General features: G+C 40.1%; 1 protein-coding gene across 1 annotated transcript in view; it reads right to left on the bottom strand.

Annotated features, from left to right (window-relative positions):
• lrrc39 (leucine rich repeat containing 39) overlaps positions 1-22,347 on the bottom strand; it is a 39,351-nt gene that overhangs the window by 3,123 nt on the left and 13,881 nt on the right. The window contains exons 5-8 of the mRNA XM_073063404.1: positions 21,397-21,533; positions 11,963-12,108; positions 11,000-11,152; positions 9,813-9,946 (exon numbers count right to left, since the gene is read on the bottom strand). Coding sequence (XP_072919505.1) covers positions 9,813-9,946; positions 11,000-11,152; positions 11,963-12,108; positions 21,397-21,533 — 570 coding nt within the window. The remainder of the gene's footprint in view (positions 1-9,812; positions 9,947-10,999; positions 11,153-11,962; positions 12,109-21,396; positions 21,534-22,347) is intronic.

Below are 22,347 nucleotides of genomic sequence, written 5' to 3'. Positions count from 1 at the left end.
ATCTCTCTGTATTTAACAGCATTCATCTTCCCATCAATCCTGACCAGATTTTCCATCCCTTTTGCTGAAAAGCATCCCCATAGAATGATGCTACCTCCACTATACAGTAGGAACGGAGTTACCTGGCAAATGCGCATTACTAGATTTACACTGCATGTACCATTTAGTGTTAAGGCCAAAATATTTCACAAGTCCTTCTTCCACATCTTTACAGTATCTGTTAAGTGATGCTTTGCAAAGTCTTTATGGACAAGACTTTTTTTTATCCTGGAATTCTTCCTTGCCAATTTTCCATAAATTACTTTTTATGCAAGGCCTTGGAGATTGGAGCCATGAAATTTCATCTTCAGTTGCAGCCACAGGCTTCTGCAGCTCAGAGTGACTTGAATGCTCTTCTGTCTTCATTTTGGTTTGGTCTTTGAAACTCTACCATTGTAAGCAGGTGATGCTCCAATTTTCTACATCAACAACTTGGGCGAGTTGGTATGGTAATATACAATATTGCATCTGAGGAAAGTTAATGTAGTAATTACAAAGGGGGCTATTACTTTTTCAGCCTCACTATTTTGGTTTTTAATTTTAAGTACATTGTTGACAGATTTTGGAATTTTTCTTTTAATTTAGCATGATGATTAATGTTTTATAGATTAGTTCAAAAGATCAAAATTTATGCTTTGAATTTAGAAAATGGACAAAACATGAAAAGAGTTATATGAGCTGAATATTTTCTGAAGGCAGAGTTGCTTGGTGGTGTCAAACAGTTTCCTCATGTTGCCACACTTCTGCCAGGCATAACTCTATGTAACTGTGCTTATCCGCTGTAGCGCTGCTTTTCTTCTTTGCCTGTGAGTCTCTGCATGCTGTCTATGTGCTTTCCCATTTCCCATTCTAGTCCTGTTGTTATTCGTAATTGCTTTCTTCTGCCTCCTTGCCTTGATCATGTGGAATGTTTCAGTTGAGATCCATTCTTCCTGCTGGTTCTTTTTAGCACCTAGTAGTTCTAGACATGTTAGACTAGTATGTCCTTAACTTTCTGCCATTTGTTGTGTAGATCCTCTCATGCAATTCTTGTAACACTGGAACTTGTTGCTGAGGGCCAGTTTGAATGTTTCTTGGGTCTGCATGGTGCTTAAAATGTTGCTGTTGAATCTGTGCCTTGTTCCATCCAATTCTTCTTCAGTTGAGTTTCAGCTTCTCAACCAAGAATTGGTGGTCCAATGTGACATCTGCTCCTCTCCTTACTCTGACATCTTGAAGTGGTCTCCTGCATTTCATGGGTATACAGATGTGGTCCATTTGGTTCTGTTTATATGGTCGGGTGACACCCAGATGTTCTTGTGAATTCTTTTATGGGGAAAGATGCTCCCTCCAATGACCATGTTATTCAATGTACACATGTAGGCAAAATGATGTCCATTCTCATCGTACCCAGTCCATGTGTTGCCATCACATCTTCGTAGCCAGTGTTATCCGATCCTATTTTTACATTGAAGTCTTCTATGAGAATGTTAATATCTCTCTCAGGATGCACTACTTGAATGTTCTGGAGTCTGCTGTAGAAAGCATCCTTGTTTTCTTTGTCACTGTCTTTAGTGGGCGCATAAGATATATGACGTTTATCTTGATTTTGCTCTTTGTACTAAAGGATGCCGAGATGACTTGGGGACCATGGGCTTCCTATCCTATCATATATAGTGATAGCACTAGTGCCACTCCATGTGTATGTGGGACAGCATCTTCCTCATGCCCTGAATAAAGCAGCAGTTCCCCTGTCAACAGCTGCCTCTGCTTATAGTACTGTCCATCTTGTCTCACTGGTGCCAAACAGGCTCTGATTGTCGTTCTTCATTTCAGCCTCCACTTGCACTGTCTTTCCACTTTTGTACATTGCCTTTACATTCCATGTTCCTGTAGTGTTCTCGTGCAGCGTGTTGAAACTCTGACTAAACACTAAGTTAAACCGGAGCCAATGAAGACAAGAGTTGCAGTAAGATTAACTGTTTACTGTACACTCTTCCACATTAATGTACGGTGAAAACTGTTGATAAAATAATACAAAATATATACAGTATCTGTTTCATTCTTGAGACCACATGCACTTTTTTCTTTTAGCGAGTGTCTTCAGCCACCCAGGGGAGGGAGGGGGTCACGTCAAACCACCACTGGGCTCGAGCCGATCCCGCATTTGAAATTGAAAAGCCACCATGCGTGCTGCTCCAATCGCCGCTTCCTTTAACAGAATCCACGTTATTTTTACTTCAAATACTGTCATATGAAATTACGGCATTGCTTCTATAACGTTTCTTTGTGGGTAGACATGGAGCTCTTTACGTTCATGCTGCACGCACAGCCCCCACCTTTCCACCTTCTCCGAACCAGAAGTTACCCCCCAAGACGCGGCAAAACTGGAGGTGACGTCATCACATGCCGCGATATACCATAGGCAATGAATTTTATCTTTAACCTTAACTAGAAAATAGTTACAAACAAATTATTTAAAGCAGAAACCCAACAAAGCTAAACAAATGCATCAAGGGCAACACTTGTGAGGTCACTATGAACATGGTATAGAACTTTAGTCTCTAGATCAGTCTTTAGGAAGAAGTAGAACGACCTCTGCGACTGGTCTTAGGTAAGTTTTCACATCACCTTGGTCAGTAGTTTATAATTCGACCTTCCTGACATGTCCATCCCTACCAGGGAATATGACAGTTATTCTGGCCATTGGCCAGCAGTTGCGGGCGATCTGCTTGTCCCTGAGCAGGACTAGATCTCCAACTTGAAGGATCCTGCAAGGTTCTGTCCACTTTTGTCTGTGTTGCAACAAAGGTAGGTATTCGTGGCTCCAACACGTCCAGAACTGATTTGCAAGAGCCTGAAGCTGTCTCCATTGCTTCGTGTACAAGTCTTTGAAGTCTCCAGGTGGAGGGGGAACTCCTGCCTTCTGCGTAAGGAGCATTGACGGCGAGAGTATGAAGGGGCTTTCCGGGTCTGAAGACACAGGTAGGAGTGGTCGCACATTTATAATGGCTGGGACCTCTGCCATTAGTGTGCACAGTATTTCATGGGTCAGACGGGTGCATTGCTGAAGAAACATTGAATCAAGGATCCTTCTGGCGATGCCAATCATCTGCTCCCATGAGCCTCCCGTGTGAGAGGCGTGTGGTGTGTTGACTTCCCAGTTGCATCCCTGCTCACTGAGGTACCATTGCACTATTTTGTCCATCCCAAGCTCCTTGGACGCTCCAGCAAAGTTTGTGCCGCAATCGGATCTTAACTGTTTTGCAGGGCCTCTTAGTGCAAAGAAGCACCTGAGAGCGTTAATGCAGCTGGATATATCTGAAGATTCAATTACCTCAATGTGCACAGCTCTTGAACTCATGCAGCTGAACATGATGGCCCACCGTTTGCTCTCTGCTTGTCTTCCTCTGGTGCGTCTAGTGGTGACAGTCCAAGGACCAAATACATCGAACCCCACATATGTAAAAGGAAGGCAGGCTTTGAGGCGTTCTGGTGGGAGGGCTGCCATACATTGAACTTCCAGCTTCCCTCGCGGTTTGCGGCAGGAACACATTGGTGGAGTACTGAATTGATTAGTGTTTTGCCTCCCAAGATCCACAGTCCCACTGCCCTGATTGCTCTCTCCGTCAGGTGATGGCCTTGATGCCTTACCTGTTCATGGTGATGGCGTGTGAGCAGTAAGGACACGTGGCTGTCTTTGGGCAGGATTACTGGGCTCTTTTCTGCAGCTGAAAGGTGAGAGTCTATTAACCAGCCTCCAATGCAAATGAGATCGTTCTTCAGGATTGGGCTGAGCTTCCTCAAAGGGCTGTCCTTTGGTATTGGTTTATTAGCTTGGAGGGCTGAAAGCTCCTTTGCAAAGGCTGCTCTTTGAGTTGCTTTAAAGATGACATCCTTTGCCTGGGCCAATTCGTCCGCAGTGCAAGGTAAGCTACATTTGTGCCATCCTTTACATTCGCTATTTTGGGGTGAGTGTTTGTGGGATCTGGCGATGTGGATGAGGAACACAAATCCTCTCATTAAGGAGTTCAGGGTGGAGAACCGCTGAAAGCGGTCAGTGGTACATATTGATTCTTCCAGGTAGGTGCACACTTGTATTTGTGGCTGGATTTCCAAGTCTCGGGTTCAATCAGCTCAAATGCCTGGCTCGTTTGTGTTTTTTCTGCTGGTGGCTGATGCAGGAAGGAAGGTCCGGTGAACCAGCGAGTCTGCACCAAACGGGATGCAGGTAAGGATCTCGATGCGTGTTCTTCAGGGTTTTCCTCTGTACGTACATAACGCCATTGTTCGGGCTTCAAGGACAGTCGGATGCGTTGAACTCTATTGTGAGCGTACACGTAGAAACATTTTGATTCATTATAGATGTAGCCGAGCACTACTTTGCTGTCTGTGTAGAATTTGGTGGCATCCAGCTCTAGGTCTAGCTTGTTCTGGATAAGATCTGCCCTTTCCACAGCTAGGACAGCTGCACACAGTTCAAGCCTTAGAATTGTAGGCTCGGACTGAGGTGCCTGCTTCGCCTTACCAGTTACAAATCCTACTTCAACTTGACCATCCTTCCAAACTACTTTTAAGTAAGCCACAGCACCGATGGCCTTGGTTGAAGCATCTGAGAACACAGTTCTCTGTGCGCAGCCTCGGTGAGTGGGGTTGCAGTGTACCTACGCGGGACGTGAAGCTGTTTTAGGTCTTGAAGTGAGTCTCTCCAAGCTTCCCATCTCCTTAGTTTATTTTCTGGTAGCAGAGTGTCCCAGTCAGAGAGCTGGGAGGTGTTCTCTGAGGAGGGCTCTTCCCTGGATCGCAACCGGTGCCAGTACACCCAGGGGATCGAAAACACTGTTGACAGTGGAGAGAACTCCATGGTGGGTGAATGGTTTGTTTGTGTTCAGCATGGAGAATGTGACTGTGTCGGTCATGATCTTCCAAAGGAGACCCAAACTCCTTTGTGTGAGTATAGTTTCTCTACCTAGATCCAGATCCTTGATCGCTGGAGCACAGTCATCAGGTGGGCAGGCCTCCACAACTGCCTGCTCTATGTTATTTGACAAGCGCTGGCGTGGTTCTCTGAACGGTAGTGGGGTGACCCAGTTGTTTGCTTCGTCTCTAAAGACCTTGGTGTCCATTATTTTTAAGAAGATGGTGTCTTCCACTGTTGGAGTGAGGTTATTGTCGTGCTTGGTGTGGGCGAAGACTGTCTCAGTGTCTTCTCAGTTACTTTACTATGCTTGTGCTTTTGTTGTGCTTCCTTGATACACATAACGCTTGTGCAGGGCTGAAAGGTTGAATGGCGGCCACTATCTAGCACGTTAGTCTTGAGTGTGTTAACTGTCGGTTTGTATACGTTGTCAGGACACACCTCTCCTATCACCGCCCAGCCCAGATCCAGACGTTGGGCAAAGGGGGCATTGTGTGGTCCATTGACCTGCTGCCTGACTTTGTGCACCCTAAGAACGTCTCTTCCGAGTAGCAGGAGTATTTCTGCTTCTGGATCCAGTTCTGAGATGTGCTTGGCAATGTAGTGGAGATGCGGATGGTGTAGCACTGCGCTTGGCGTCGGAATCTCGGATCGGTTATTCAAGATCTCGTTGCACTCCAAGAATGGAGGGAGACAGATGACGACTTTACCATCCAGTGACTCGAGCTGGAAGCCTTCTGCCTTCCTGCCAGATGTTTCTGCGATGCCAGAGCAAGTTCTGAGGTAGTATGGAAATGGAGTACTCTCTACACTAAACAACTCGAAGAACTCTGGTCTGACTAGTGAGCGGTTGCTCTGGTCATCCAGAATTACACAGGCTTTGATGGCCTTGTCTTTGGCTCCCTTAGCGTATACCTTAGTAAGGCAGATCTTTGAGCACGAACAGCTTGACTGATCTGAACCGCAAACTTCTGTGCAGCTCGAGCTGACAACAGTTGTATCGGGGTGATCCTCTCCCTCTCTGCCGTCCTCTTGTGAGGGTGAAGGATCCTTGGCGGTTTGCGGTGACGGGCTGGGATGCATGGCCACATCGTGATTAGTGCTGTTGCATTTTGAGCACTTTACGGGGAACGTACACTCTTTGGCGAGGTGGGAGGTAGAGGAACAGCACTTAAAACATATTCTTTTTTCCTTGAGAAGGGCCTTTCTTTCGTCAAAGGGTTTGTTTCTAAACATTCTGCATTTTTTGAGGGGGTGGGGTTTGTTGTGCAATGGACAATTCTTGCTAGGGTCATTGTTGGTTGTGGAGACTTTGGTTTTATGCATTGAGACAGGTTTATTGATGTCAAAATTGTTTGAAATAGATTTGATTGGTTTAATGTGAGTTGTGGTGCTACCTTGATTCATGAAGCTAGGGTCGTTTCGCCTCCTTGCACACAAACCTACTAAAATACTTAAAGGGAGGGAATCTACCACCATTCTCTTCCTTGTACTCTGAGCCAATAGACACCCACCTTTCCTGCAGCCCAAATGGAGGTTTGTCCACAATTGGTCCAATCCCATGTTAAGTATCTAGATATGACAGGCCAGTTAAATAGCTGTCTTCTTTAGCACCTTCAATCTCCATGAGTAAATCTCTGAGTTCTCTTAGTTTAGTGTGATCCTTGGCCACCCTAGGAAAATTGTCCAGCCGTTGAAATAGCACCCTTTCAATAATTTCAGGGGCTGCATAGCACTCCTGAAGTCTCTCCCATGCTTTGTGTAAGGCTAGCTTGGGGTCGTTGACGTACACTGAGCATATGCGTTTCACCTGTTCACTTGATTCCTTTCCCAGCCATTTAGTCATAAGATCCAACTCTTGGGTTGCTGTGAGCTGGACTCTGCCGGCTGCACTGGCGAATGAGAAGTACCATGCACGGTAATTTTCAAACTTATCATCAAACTGGTTCAGTACTGAATTGACGAGGTCTCGTTGTGCTAAATACTGTGCCAAGGGTTCTGCTGCAGGTGGCGTGCTGGCTGGGGGAATATGTTGGGGGGCATATGACTGAGCGTGTACGTTCATAATGGGATTTACTGTTCTGACTTCAGCCTTTGTCTCTGCTCTTGGCAGATCTGGTAAGTTTGGCGACAGGAAGTATTTGTAGTCAGCCTTTTTATACTTGAGTTCGTTGCAAGGTTGCAATTGTGAGTTGTCTTCCCCAGGTGAATGCGATGCAACGAAGGTTCCCTGAGATTTCACTGAGATGGGATGCCAATAGGCAAGTATGGAGAGGAAGGACAAATCTGCAGGTCAATTTGAGATTGGACATATACGCTGGTGCATTCCAATTTGGCCCTTTCTGATGCATATTTTACTGCTTCATCTGGAACGTGCATTTCTGCACCATTTTCCAACACTTCTGCTTCTACCATAGCTGGCATCAGCTTCTCATTGTAGCGTCAGCGCTTCTAACTCTGCATCTATCCTTGCCTTTTCCCTCTGGTTTTCCGCTTCTCTGGTAGCCTTTTCCATTTTCAGTTTTGCTTCTTGATTAGCGTGTGACACTCGCACCTTGGCGGCTTCTGCTTTAGCTCTAGCGAGGGCAGCCACACTTGCCGACGTTCTACTGCTCTTGGCGTTGGATGCCAACATCTTGATCGCAAAGACATCGTACCACTTGTCAAAACACCTAATGATGACGCCTTTTCACTGTAGTGTTCTCATGCAGTGCGTTGAAACTCTGACTAAACACCAAGTTAAACCAAAAGCAATGAAGACAGAGTCACAGTAAGATTAACTCTTCCACATTAACGTATGGTGAAAACTGTTGATAAAATAATACAAAATATATACAGTATCTGTTTCATTCTTGAGACCACATGCACTCTTTCAGCAAGTGTCTTCAGCCACCCAGGGGAGGGAGGGGGTCACGTCAAACCACTGGGCTGGACTCTGCATTTGAAATTGAAAAGCTGCCACGTGTGCTGCTCCAATCGCCGCTTCCTTTAACAGAATCTGCGTTAATATTTTTACTTCAAATACTGTCATATGAACTTACGGTTGCTTCTATAATGTTTCTTTGTGGGTAGACATGGAGCTCTTTACGTTCATGCTGCACGCACAGCCCCCACCTTTCCACCTTCTCCGAACCAGAAGTTAACCCCCAAGACGCGGCAAAACCGGAGGTGACGTCATCACATGCCGCGATATACCATAGGCAATGAATTTTATCTTTAACCTTAACTAGAAAATAGTTACAAACAAATTATTTAACGCAGAAACCCAACAAAGCTAAACAAATGCCTCAAGGGCAACAGTTCCAATGATGGTGGTCCTGGTTGATAGAAGGTCCTGTGGCTTAAATGAGCTTGTGGCTTTCAACACATGACTTAATATGTCTTCTAGGCAAAGATCTTTCCTCTCCCAGGGATGAGGTCTTTGGAGCTTCTGGTGCCATTTCTGTAGCTCTTAAGTTTTACAAGATAGGGTTGTTGACGCTTGTACACGCTGGAATTGAGATTAAGAGGGGATCTGATTGTAACATATAAGATTATTAAGGGATTGGACAAGATAGAGGCAGGAAATATGTTCCAGATGCTGGGAGAGTCCAGTACCAGAGGGCATGGTTTGAGAATAAGGGGTAGGTCATTTAGGACAGAGTTAAGGAAAAACTTCTTCTCCCAGAGAGTTGTGGGGGTCTGGAATGCACTGCCTCGGAAGGTAGTGGAGGCCAATTCTCTGGATGCTTTCAAGAAGGAGCTAGATAGGTATCTTATGGATAGGGGAATCAAGGGATATGGGGACAAGGCAGGAACCGGGTATTGATAGTAGATGATCAGCCATGATCTCAGAATGGCAGTGCAGGCTCGAAGGGCCGAATGGTCTACTTCTGCACCTATTGTCTATTGACCCCAGGCCTAACCTTCCTCCTTTCGCAGCCAAGCTTGGGACTGCTACAATTTAATTTTCCAGCATTGGGTTCCTTCACAAAGTTTGGCTTACCAGGCATTACTCATTTAACACACTCAGATATTCAAAAAATTATGCTACAGTGTATTTACACCTGGACTTGAGCCAACAGAGCCTAAACCCACCTGGATAATGTATAGAAAATCCACTTTTCTCTGGCACAACATCTGATTTAGCCAGTGCCGGTTACTACTGCAGTTACATCTGCACAAATACGTAAAAGCCCTGACTGGTTACATATAGCCTTCATGTTAAATACACAGAATAAGACAAAGGACCAAATCAATATGTTGAAAAATGTCAATGTTCTTCAAGCAACTGTAGCATACAAATGAGGGGAAGAGATGAACAACAACTATTTAAGACTGAAAAAAGAACAAATAGAAATTCCATATGTTTAATTATGTCAGGAATAAAATACATATTAACAATGCAATGCCATATAGCCCATTAGAATAATGATATTTTCCTTTAATATTGGCATGACACTAGTGTTAGCTGAAATTTGGATGTACCAATCTGCATTTAAGAAATTGTTTCCCAATGAAGTTTTATGTGTTCAATGTCATCTAACAAGAGACAGGAGATTTTCTTACTCCACTACATATTTTGTTCCTAGTCAGAACCCTGATACTTGTTTTTCTCTGATTCATTCAGCTGCATTTAAGTTTAATTTATAGACACAGTTTAATGAAGATTTAGCATTATTAAGCAGGGTAACTGTATGTTTGATATAATACAGGTTGTAACACTGTCTATTAATGCTGACAATTGTATGGTTGATTTACAATAATCAAATTTAAATATTTTTAATGTTGAGTCAGTCTGCTGTGACAGCTTAAAAAATAGAATTTTAAATATTTACACTTTTACTAAATTATGCAAAACAAATGTAAATTGAAAATACAATTTCCTTTCACTCACAGTTTTTTAATTCCTTTATATAGGCTTGCATGAACTCTAGTCCAAACAATTCACGGTCTTCCTCCTCTTCAGGGCTTGCACACGCAGGTAGTGTTACTTTTAGCTGAAGTGGATTGTCTCTCAGATTCACAAACCTTTAACATACATTAACAGTATCTATCAGTGGGTAATTTCTTTTTGCTCAGCAAGATCAGTTTTTTTAAAAATAAAGGATATAGCTAAAATTTGTAATCATGAATGCCTATATCAAATAGCATTCCAGAATTCTTATATAGTACCCTGGTTTTCTCTTTATCAAGGCTATTTAGAGTTGGTCAAAACCTAAACCTTATCAATTATAGGTGGGGAAAACAGAAACAAAAGGCAGTGCTCACTCAAATACTAGTATTTTAGTATTTTGTTGTATTTCAATGCCTTGTTTGGAAACTTATCTTTCCATCACAGTTTGCTAAGCCATTCAGAGGGGGTAGCCAGTGCTAAACTTCCTAACAGAAATAGGGCTGTTAGCACTAAGTCATAGGCTAACACCACACAATCTGTATTTCCAGAAAACAAAAGGTCCACTTGTTTAGTTTAAACAATTATGGTTCACAACCCAGATAAAAGAACATAATTCTCAAAGAAAAATGTCTCTTAAGTGCAGAAAAATGGCAATGAAAAGTGATGAAATTATAGAAAAATAATAGTAAAAGCTGTGCACAGAGGGAACTGGAAAAGTTTTCAAGGGACATTGCAGCATATAGTAGTACTTCTTCCCAATACAGGTCTTAATAAATAACATACAAATGGCACATCGACGGCAGATCAGGTGTGACTTTAATGGAAAATAAGGAAATCCCAGCCATTTTAATGATTTTTTTCCTACACAGAGGAAAAGGGAAAAACAACCAAGGCAGTGCAATGAGAGGAAATAAGCTTGAAATTTGTTATACTAAATAAAAAGATGAGATGTATAGCCAGGAATTGATGGGTCTATCCTAGACTTTTAAAAGAAATTGATGAGAAAATTAAAGACATAACAAAGTTCCCTGCATTCAAATATTATGTATGTCCATGTGAAGAACCTACTGGTTTGGCCTTCAATCTTTATTCTCATCAAGTCAATAATTTTCTACCAGGTAAAATGAATTAGCTAGAAATTACTGATTACCAAGTTCTTATAGAACAAATAGTTTCTAGTACTTTACCTCAAATTGATCATTTCTTCCATGCAAATTGGGATTATCTTCAGCTTGTTGCTTGTTAGAACCAAAGTGTTGAGATTTTTCAATTGACTTATGGTCTCTGGCAAGTGAGTGATTTTATTTCTCTGTAGCCAAATCGTGTGCAGATTTTCCATTCTTTAAGTAGAAAAATAAGACGGCATTTTAGTAAATAAATGCTATGTACATTACTGCTTTTAGAAATTCTGATGGCTTTGTGTAGATACTTTTGTAGGTTTTCACCTGTCATCCACTGCACAACATTATATTTTTTGTACCCTGCTATTGTCAGAGCCCTGAAACACCATCAACCCCACTGGGTTCTCTCTAGACACATTGTTTGACCTGTTGAGTATTTTCAGCTTTTACAGGTTTCCCCCACCCCTCCAGATTCGCCATCATTTGCAGTTTTTTTTGTTAACTTTTTATTACTGTGACATTTGTAATGTTCTGTTGAATTCAGCTCTATCCTTCAACATTTTTTTGTTTTACTTCTAGTGATTACAAACAGTGATAATTCTAGCAAGACTTCCAGAAAGCTGAAATTAGAATTTTCTTCTTGATTACTGTGCCTTATTTGTAATTGTTATTGGTTGATCCAGAGCATTTTAGTTCAACAGGAAAAAAGGAGAAATTAACTTTGACTGTGGGACTGTTATCCTCTCTCTTTACCAAGATTCCTAAAGCTGGATTGTAAAAGAAAGAGGAAACAGTCATTTGGTTTTGCCACAGCAATGATATACAGAAAGGGAAATTAGTTTTACTTGGAGGTTCAAAATGATGTATTAACTGAGCATGTAAAGACGATGTGAAAATAGAAGACTTCTAAAGGAAAAACTGGCAGAAATAACTGAATGAAATGCAAAGTGGACTGTAATAACACTTAAATGTGATTGGTAAATTTGGAAGAAATTGAAAAAATTATTTCCCCAAGATCCTCTTTGTTACCTAGCCACGTCATCCGGAAGCTCCTGAAGTTTGTTGCTGCCCATGTCTAACCATTCCAGTGCAGGCATATTCAGAACAGCCAAGGGGACTGCAGTAAACCGGTTCATGGACAGGTCGAGATGGTAGAGCCTCTGCAGTTGGGACAACTAAGCAAGTGAAGGACATTTACAAGAAGAAAATTTAATCCTACACTTCCTTTCTCAACAATTGCAAAAACAAAAAAAGAACAATCATAGCTAACATTAACAAAACAAATTTTATTATCTAGCCCTAAATCTCCATAGTGAACCATTGCACATGAAACAAATTTTGCACGGAGGCTAGGGTCAAAAGACAATGTAGTTTGTTTGGAGCAGATTTTGTGCTCATTCCATGTGCTCCATTGAACATGAAGTTCCATGAGGTGATATGGACCCATGATCTGAGTTGTTGGGCCAATTACATAACCATATCCAGTGTGTGAATGTTTACAAATTTGTGCACAGGTTATTTTTAAATCAATTATCCTTAGCTGTTAACTAGCTTATATAGCAATGACCAGTCTGAAAGAGTGTTCAAAGAACCAACATGTTAAATTGAGTTGCCAGGGTACATCTAATTATTTCCAAGTTCATTACATTCATTGCATAATAGTGCCATTTAAACCCACCTATTCTTGGCATTCAACTTCCTGTGAGATACCAGTGTCCAGAAATTCATTTGGACCAGCCATATAAATACTGCAATTATAACTGCAGATTACATGCTGGGTATCATACAGCAACTGGCTCATCTCCTGAGCCCTGCAAAGCCTTCCTACCATCAACAAACACAAGTTGTCACTGATAGAATAAGCCCTACATATTTTATTGTCACTAAATAATCAATACTAGAGCGTACAATCATCACAGCAATATTTGATTCTGTGCTTCATGCTCCCTGAAGTACAAATCAAATTAAATATAATAAAAATTTAAATAATAAATCATAATTAGAAAATAGAAAAGGGAAAGTAAGGTAGTGCAAGTCAGGTCCGGATATTTGGAAGGTACGGCCCAGATGCCTAATGAGTTTTATCTCCGTCAACATTCAAACTTGATTTCATCTAAGGCAAGGTAGTCCACTTGATTGGCACCTTATGTACAGCCATAAATATTGATTCCTTCCATCTCCGGTGCACAGTGCCCACAGTTTTCCCTCCAACAATATCTTGCCTGAGTTTCTCCACGTGCATACCCTAAATCCATGACTGCTAATACCCAGAACAAGGGCAGTGGGCAAGGGAATGATGCAACCTTTACATTCCCATTCGTGTTACAAACTGTCCTGACTTCAGGAAGGAGAGAATGGAGGCAGCAGTGGAAAAGGTAAGCAGCTTCAAGTTCCTGAGTATCAACATCTCAGAGGATCTATCCTGGGCTCAACATACTGATGCAATCACAAAAAACCACAATAGTAGCTATACTTTATTAGAAATTTGAGGAGATCTGATATGTCACCAAAGCCTTTTAGAGATGCCCCATGGAGAACATTCTGACTGGTTGCATTACTGCCTGCTATGGAGGCTCTAATGCACAGGATCACAAGAGGCTGCAGAGGGTTGTGGACGCAGCCAACTCCAAACAAGCCTCCCCACCTTCAAGGACACCTTCTAAAGGTGATGCTGCCCTCTTTTCATTACTACCATCAGGAAGGAGGCTCAGGAGCCTGAAGAAGTTTTGGGAACAGCTTTTTCCCCTCCATCATCAGATTTCTGAATGCTGTGTGAATCCATAAACACTGCCTCATTGTTCCACCTTTGCATAATGTTTCTTTTGTTGTAAAATTATTTTTTATATGTCTTGCACTGTAGTGCAGCCACAAAACAACTAATTTCATGACATACGTCAGTGATAATGATTCTCATTCCATCAGTAGGTCTCTATCCTGGAAGATCCTACCCACCAGCATTGTGGGACTACCTTCATCCAGCAGCTCCCCAGGCCCTTCTCAAGAGCAATAGGATTGGACATTAATTATCTACAACACAAAAATAGATTAAAAAAGAAAAATATTGAAAAGACTGTAGATTCTAGAAATTCTAACATAAAAGGTCAAATTAATATTTCTGCTCAACACTATCCTAGCTTCTTTTAAATAGATATTGTTTGGTGTCAGGTGAATACAGTAGTTTCAGCAATGTTTAGAATTTTGTATGAATTTGGACTTTTTGTATGAATTTGCTGAAGCATTTATGTCGGTCCAAACTAAGGTACAAAACTTCATTTCTACCAGTTGTCTAGAAAGGAGCTGTGAGAACGCATTGGAGTGTATAATCCCCCTTCCTGAGATTTCATTCCAAAGTACAGAATGGTTACAGTAGTGAGGCAAACTACTTAGTCAAGTCCAGTCAGTATCATTACAAACTTTCTCCAGGATTCTGCAAATTCTTCTTTCAGATATTTATCCAGGTTCCTGTTAAACACCACAATTCATATTGCCTCTCCAAAGACACCTGGCAATGCATTCCAGGATATAATCAGTCACTGCGAAAAAAAAAAAAATCCTCATGCCATTTGTTGTTTGCCGATTATCATCATTCTATGTGACTTCTATGCCAATGGAGATAGTTCCTCTGTTCTCAGGAGCTTAAACACTTCTATCATTTAGAGTCATATAACACTAGCCCATCTAGTCCATGCCTAACTATTTCCTAGAACCATTGACCTGCCCTCCAACACCACTTCCATTGCCAGCTCATCCACACATTCATCACTCTTTGAGTGAAGACGTTGCCCTATTATTTCCCTTAAACATTTCACCTTTCACCCTTAATCCATGACCTCCAGTTGTAGTCTTACCCAGCCTCACTGGGAAAAGCCTGCTTCTATTTACCCTATCTATACCCCTCATAATTTTATACACCTCTATCAAATCTCCCCTCTTCTCCTACACTCCATGGGGAAGAAGTCCTAACTTATTCATCCTTCCCTATAACTCTGTCCTCAAGTCCTGGCAAAATCCTTATAGATTTTCTCTGCATGCTTTCATTCTTAGTGATATCTTTCCTGTTGGTAGATGACCAAAAATGCACACAATACTTTACTTCAGGCCTCACCAATGTCTTATACAACTTCAACAAAACATCTCAATCCCTGTACTCAATACTTTGACTTATGAAGGCCTGTATGCCAAAAGCTTTTTTTATGACCTTGTCTCCTGTGATACCACTTCCTTTTTTTAATTTTAATTTTATTTGGATAACGTATCGGGAAGTATTACACAAACTTTTTTACATATAAAACCTTTTCCATTTTTTATATATGTATAAATCTATATATATACAAATGTGTATTTATACATTCACAAGTACACACTGAGAAGATATTTTAAAAAATAATTTTAAAAGGGACATAAAATAGGTAACATAGTGGGAATAAAAAAGAATATATAATTAGGCACTTAAATAGATTTTTATGTGCAATTGTAATCCCACACTATTAAACTAAATAATAATAGTTGTTAAAAAAAAAAGTAATAATAGTGGTTGAATAATAATTTCCATTTGTCTCTTCTGGTCCATTTCTTTCTAGTCCAAAATATTGTGTGTAACCCTATAACTTCCATCGTAGGTGTTTGTATCCTAACACATTCATGTTTGCTCCTACCTACAGACATACTTATCCAATCCCTGTTTACTTATTTACTTCATTTTATCATTTTTTCCCAAATCCTTTTATTTACTTGTGTTAATTCTACATTTTCCAGAAATAGAACAGTGAACATTCAAACCAAGGGAGCTTACGTTAAGACTATTACTATGTTGATGAGGAAAGCAGTATGAACCATTAGAAGAGTCATCTAAAGTTTGCTCGCATTGAGGTTATAAATTCAATCCATTTATTCCAAATTTGATAAAATTTTTCTTCTTGAAGTCTCAGGGAGTAAGTCATCTTTTCCATTTTAAATATTTCCAAAATAATTTCATGCCAGTCTTCTAAAGTTTAGCCACTTTCTGGTGATTGATTTCTTACTTGCCTCTAAAAGGGTCTGCAGCAGCTTTATAGCCTTCTTCTGTTCCAAAAATAATACATGCCTCAAATAGAGAGTCACAAAGTCCAGAGGTATCTGTATCTTAAATACTTTAATTAATGTTCTGTGAATACCTTTCCAATATAAACAATTTAGGGTAGTCCCAAAAATTATGGAAATGATTTGCCTCCTTGGAGCCACACCTTCTCCAACACACCTGATTTGTGTCTTTCTATTTTTCTTATTATAGGTTCTTGATGTATCTTATAATATTTTTCCAGCAATGTTCTCTCCAAACCAAAGAGTTAGTTGAAGACCACTGAAAGCTGCATATTTTCCCCCAAACCTCCTCTGAAAGTACCAACCCCGCTTCTTTCTCCCACTTCTCTTTAATATACAATGTGTTTTCATTTTTGGCATGAGAGAGGGCATTATATAATTGAGAAATTGATTTACTTGGTATTGAGCTGTAAGCTGATTTCAGAATCTTGAGAAGTTCTAATTCTGCTGTTGATAAGTCTGTACATCTACAATTCTGGTTAAAGTAGTGTCGTACTTGAAGGTACCTAAAAAAATTGTCGTGTTCTAGGCCGTGTTTGTCCTACAGGGATTGAAAACTTTGTAATGCACTTTTATGTGTGAATGAGAGATAGGTTGTAAGACCTTTCTTTATCCATAGTTCAAATCTTTTATCTCCTCTGCTGGGAAGGAGTTCAGTATCATAAGCACACCATCTGAAAAGTTTTAACATGTAGATTCCACGTGAATTAACCACCTTCTGCCATACTTTTAATGTGAAATTTATCCAGCTATTTTTAATCTTTTCCAATTGGGCCATCAATCCTTCATCCACAATTGAGGCCTGTAGAGGAAAACTGTCGATCAATCCAAATTCTATTTCCTTCCATCTAGCCTTGTTTTCCCCATTACACCAATATAACAGAGGGGCTATCTGTGAAGCATAAAAAGCAAGGAAGTGCCATACCTCCTCCTTCCTTTACTAACTGTAATGTGTTAAATCAGCTTCTAGGTTTCTTTCCTTGCCAGATAAAGCGGGAAATCCATTTGTCCCATTCCCTAAATTGATTATCGTCTACCTCCACAGGTAAACTCCGGAAAAAGTAAAGTAACCGAGGGAGAATATGCATTTTTATGGAATTTATCCTTGAATTTAGAAAAAGAGTATAAGATTCCATCTACGTATATCTGATTTTATCTCTGACACCAATGGCCCATAATTTACCTGTGACAACTTTGAAAGATCTTTTGGCAGGGTTATTCCTAAATATTTTAATGATTTAGCTTCCCATTTAAGATCATATGTTTCCTGCAATTTTTTTGGATGCTGTAGGGACATAAACTGTGTTTTCTTCACATTAATTTTATAACCTGATATTTTCCCAAACTCATCCAACAGTGTAAACAATCCTATGAATGATTTTTCTGGTTCACTCAAATAGACGTCATCTGTGAATAGCGCCACCTTCTGTTCAATCCCTGCCACCTTGATACCTTTTACAATTTTGCTCTGTCGTATTAGTTGACAAGAGGTTCAATGTATAGTGCAAAGAGGAGGGGGGAAATTGGGCATCCCTGTCTAGTTCCTCTCTCCAAAATTCAAGAGTCAGGGAGGTCCCTGTTTATCTTAATTCGAGTTGTAGGGCTGTCATTTAAAGTCTGGATTACTTTAATAAACTTCTTGAAAGCCGAATCTTCCTAACAGTTTGGATAGGAATACCCATCTAACTGAATCAAAGCTTTCTCAGTGTCTAATCCCACTACCGTTGTCTCTGTCCCGTTCTTAGCAACCTGTTCTAATATGTATAAAGTACTCCTTATATTGTCCTGAGTTTGTCTTTGCTGGACGAATCCAGTCTGGTCTAAGTGGATGAGGCCAGGTAGAAGCTTTTCCAGTGTATGAGCTAATATAGATGTAAATAATTTGTAATCCAAATTAAGAATACTGACTGGCCGGTAATTACCGTACTCTAGTTTATCTTTACCCTCTTTGGGAATGACTGAGATAATCGCCTCTCTCCAAGAAGGTGGAATTTCTCCTCTCTGTAAGACCCAATTAAAGGTGTTAAGTAATAATGGAGCTAACTGTGACTTCAGCGATTGGTACCACTGAGGTAAACCCATCAGAGCCTGGAGACTTTCCAGCCTTTAATCTAGAGATGGCCACATTCAGGTCTTTGGCAGTTACTGGTTCTAATAAGCATTCATTCTGTAAATCTGTGAGCTTGGGTAGTTCTAAACAATTCAGGAAAGTGTCTACATGGGACTCATTGGAGTTCCGGGGTTGAGAGTACAGCTCTCGATAATATGTTTCAAAACTCTCTTGAATTTTCCCTATTGTACGCACCAAATTTCTTGGTGTTCACCTGGCGGAGAATCTCACCTGGTCCCTCAACACCAGCTCCAAAGCAAAGAAAGCCCAGCAGTGTCTACTTTCTGCAAAGGCTGAGGAAAGTCCATCTCCCACCCCACCATCCTCATCACATTCTACAGGGGTTGTATTGAGAGTATCCTGAGCAGCTGCATCACTGCCTGGTTCGGAAATTGCACCATCTCGGATCGCCAGACCCCGCAGCGGATAGTGAGGTCAGCTGAGAAGATCATCACCACCATCTTCCCACCATCACAGACATTTACACTACACACTGCATCCGCAAAGGAAACAGCATTATGAAGGACCCCATGCACCCCTCATACAAACTCTTCTCCCTCCTGCCATCTGGGAAAAGGCTCCGAAGCATTCAGGCTCTCACGACCAAACTATGTAACAGTTTCTTCCCCCAAACTATCAGACTCCTCAATACCCAGAGCCTGGACTGACACCTTGCCCTACTGTCCTGTTTATTATTTATTGTAATGCCTGCACTGTTTTTGTGCACTTTATGCAGTCCTGTGTAGGTCTGTAGTCTAGTGTAGCTTTCTCTGTTGTTTTTTACATAGTTCAGTCTAGTTTTTGTACTGTGTCATGTAACACCATGGTCCTGAAAAACATTGTCTCATTTTTACTATGTGCTGTACCAGCAGTTATGGTTGAAATGACAATAAAATTTGAATTGACTTGACTTGAATTGTATTGTCTGCTTGTTGTTTATTTAACTTATATGCTAACAATCTAGCTGATTTAGCTCCTACTTCATAATTCTTTTGTTTCAGGTAAAGAAAATTTCTTTGAGCTTCCAATGTATAAATATCATCAATTTCACTTTGCAATTTCTTAATTTCCTGTTTTAAATTAAAATTAATTTTGTTACTATCTACAGCTTGAAGTTGTTTTAACTTTCCTTGAAGGTCTGCTAGTTCTTGTGCTTTAAATTTTTTTCACATGAGTAGTAATGGAAATTATTTTTCCTTTCAGTACAGCTTTCAATGTATCCCATAAGATCACTGGTGATGTTTCTCCCATGTCATTAAGGTCTAGGTACTCTTTGATTTCTCCCCTTAATCCCTCCATTACTTTCAGGTTATTGAGTATCTGTGAATTTAACCTCCACAGTGTTTTCCTCATTTTCCTTTCCAAAATTAAAGACATAGAGATTGGGCTATAGTCTGACAGATCAATTGCTGCAATGTTACACTCTTTTATCCTGAATCTATCTATGTTAAATATAAAAAAATAGTCTATCCTTGAGTAAGCTGAATGAGGGGAAGAGTAATGTGTATAGTCTCTACTAGTGGGGTGTAATTCCCTCCACACATCTACTATTCCCAACTCCTCCATCAATGATTTCACTTTCCTAGTCAGAGGTTTGTTCTCAATAACTGTTCCTGAAGAATCCAATGCAGGGTTTAACCTAGTATTAAAATCCCCTCCGCAGATTACTATCCATTGAGAGCTGGCCATTAGGTAAAAAATGTGTCTATAGAATGACCATTCACTACCTGGTGGAGCATAAACATACAGAAATATTATTTCAGTCCCTTCTATTCTTCCTGTAATCCTCATAAATCGTTCATCCTTGTCTTTAGTCTCTGAAATATGTTCATAGTTAAGAGCACTTGATATTAAAGTAGCTACTCCTCTTTTGTGGCTCGGTTTATATGATGAATAAAGTACATACTTAAAGCTCATTCTTTTTAATTTTGCATGTTCAGATTGACTCATGTGCGTTTCCTGAAGGAAAGCTATTTGTGCCCTCTCTTTCAATTTAGACATAATCTTGTTTCTCTTAATTGGATTCAGAACCCCATTAACATTATAGGAATTATTTTTACAGGTTCAATTTGCATTTTTCTCTAGTAGAAAAGAAAACACTCTCCTTTTCTAAACAAACAGTAAGCAATCCCTTCTTAACAGTAAATCAGAACTCAAAACTAAATCCTAGGCATCTTTGAATGTAGAACATTTGAAAATTTTGATACCACTTTCAAGGAATTAGGAATCTCTACTCCCTGATCCCTTTGTTTTACTTTGGAGCTACTCCTTCCCCAAGGAGATCAGCCCCAGCTTCTCCAGCCATCCACTCAACTCCTCATCTCTGGAATCAATTCAGGAAATTTCTCTGCATTTGCTCCAAAACCTTCACATCTTTCCAAAAACGTGACACACCCAGAACTGGATACAACTCTCCATTTGTAACTGAATCAGCATCTTACAGAAGTCCATCTCAACTTCCTTGCTCTTACACTCTATTCCCCCATTTATAAGTGCAAAATCCCGTTATTTTTCTCGTACCCTTTTATAATAGTACCCTCTAATTTCAATTGTCTCTTCATTCTTCCCATTTCACACATCTCAGTATTAAATTTCATCTGCCACTTACCCACCTGTCCTGTCCCCTATTCTGTCATCTGCAGATTTGAAAATTATACTCTGCTTGTAGATATCCAAGTCATAAGTGTATTAAAAAGAGCAATGCCATTATATTGCTTATCTTAGTGCACATTATATCACTTCCCTCCAGTCCTAAAATCTTATCATAGATACTTTTAACCAATTTCTATCTGTGCTGCTACAGCCCATTTGATTTGATAGCCTTCCCATTGTGTGGCACTTATCAAAGTTCAGAAATATCACATAACTGTATTTCCTCACACTGAGAATATATTGAGATTTGCACACATTTTGGACATTGAATCACAGAACATTCACTGATTTGATGTTATACTAGAAGTAAATGTATTAAATGAATTTCAAAATCCTAAAAGTCCTCCTCACCCAGGGGCTGCACAAACCCTTTCATTAATAAGAAGTCTCAGGAAAATACCCAAAAATAGTGCACTTGTAATCATGGTTCTTAAACTGCAAACATTTGCCAAAGTACTCTGACATTTACACATAATTAAAGATGGCACCATTCTGCTACATAACTGATAGAGGACAAATCCCGGACACTTCTGTGCATGAAAGTACATTTAAGCAGCCTGCAGTAACCTCGAGTTTCGTTTTTCTCCAATACAAAGAAGTGAGAAAAAGAAGCAGCGCTTGCCTGTTCAGGTAAATCACAGAGATCTCTGTTTACAGCTAGGTCCAGTTTCTCCAGGTTTACGCAGCTAGCAAGCTCTTGAGGTACTTGCCGTAGTCTGTTGTAGCTCACGTACAGCTCCCGCAGTTTGGTCAGTTGACCTGTATGGGAAGAGAGCGATAATCTGAAGTTCAGCTGCTGCTGTTACCATTTAATCTTCATTATATTAAGAAATTTTAAAAAGTTGAAGTAATTTGTTCTGATGCTACAAAATTAACATTTCATCGCATACAAATTGTTGCAGAGTTTCTTACATAAAGCCTCCTTACAAATTTTTAAATTTTCAAAAGGACTTTTCAAACTATTAAGTTCGCAATTAGGGCATTTTAATTCAGCAATTGATGCTCACAGCTAAATAGATCAACTAGATCAAATAATATCTATATTAAAAATATGAATCTATTTTAAGCAAATGATGTGAGTAAACATTTTGATTTGTAATGTGATTATGTTTAGAGCTGCCCAATTTCTTAGCAAAGTCATAACTGATTTATTTCATGTCTCACTGGGATAAATCTAGTTTAATCAATCACATTTCTCTAAATTGCTACCTTCAACAATGATTAAGACTAAGTGTGCATAATGACTTATTGTAGCTTGGCCTTCAATGTATCCTGAAGTCTGCAGCACACTGTACTACACTATTAGTAGTCTCAAAATATTGTCATGAAAGTAATGTTAATAGAGCAACAGAACCAAACCAAATGAGAAAATACACTCCACAGGATACACTGAACTGCAGTCTGATCTGACATCCACTGGGATAATGCTAGGTTACGATCTCCATAAGGCTGATAATGGAGGTAAGTGAGGGGTGTTTGTAAAAGCTGATTGAGGGAGAGCAAATTTAGCAGTAATAGCCAGTAACATTTAATAGCAAAGCAGCTTTCGCTGGCTAGAATCACTCAAAGAACT

This window comes from Hemitrygon akajei, chromosome 12 (genome assembly GCF_048418815.1).
Source record: "Hemitrygon akajei chromosome 12, sHemAka1.3, whole genome shotgun sequence".
Taxonomy (NCBI): domain Eukaryota; kingdom Metazoa; phylum Chordata; class Chondrichthyes; order Myliobatiformes; family Dasyatidae; genus Hemitrygon; species Hemitrygon akajei.
The sequence above is the reverse complement of the archived record's forward strand: the minus strand, read 5'-3'. Positions and strand labels throughout refer to the sequence as shown.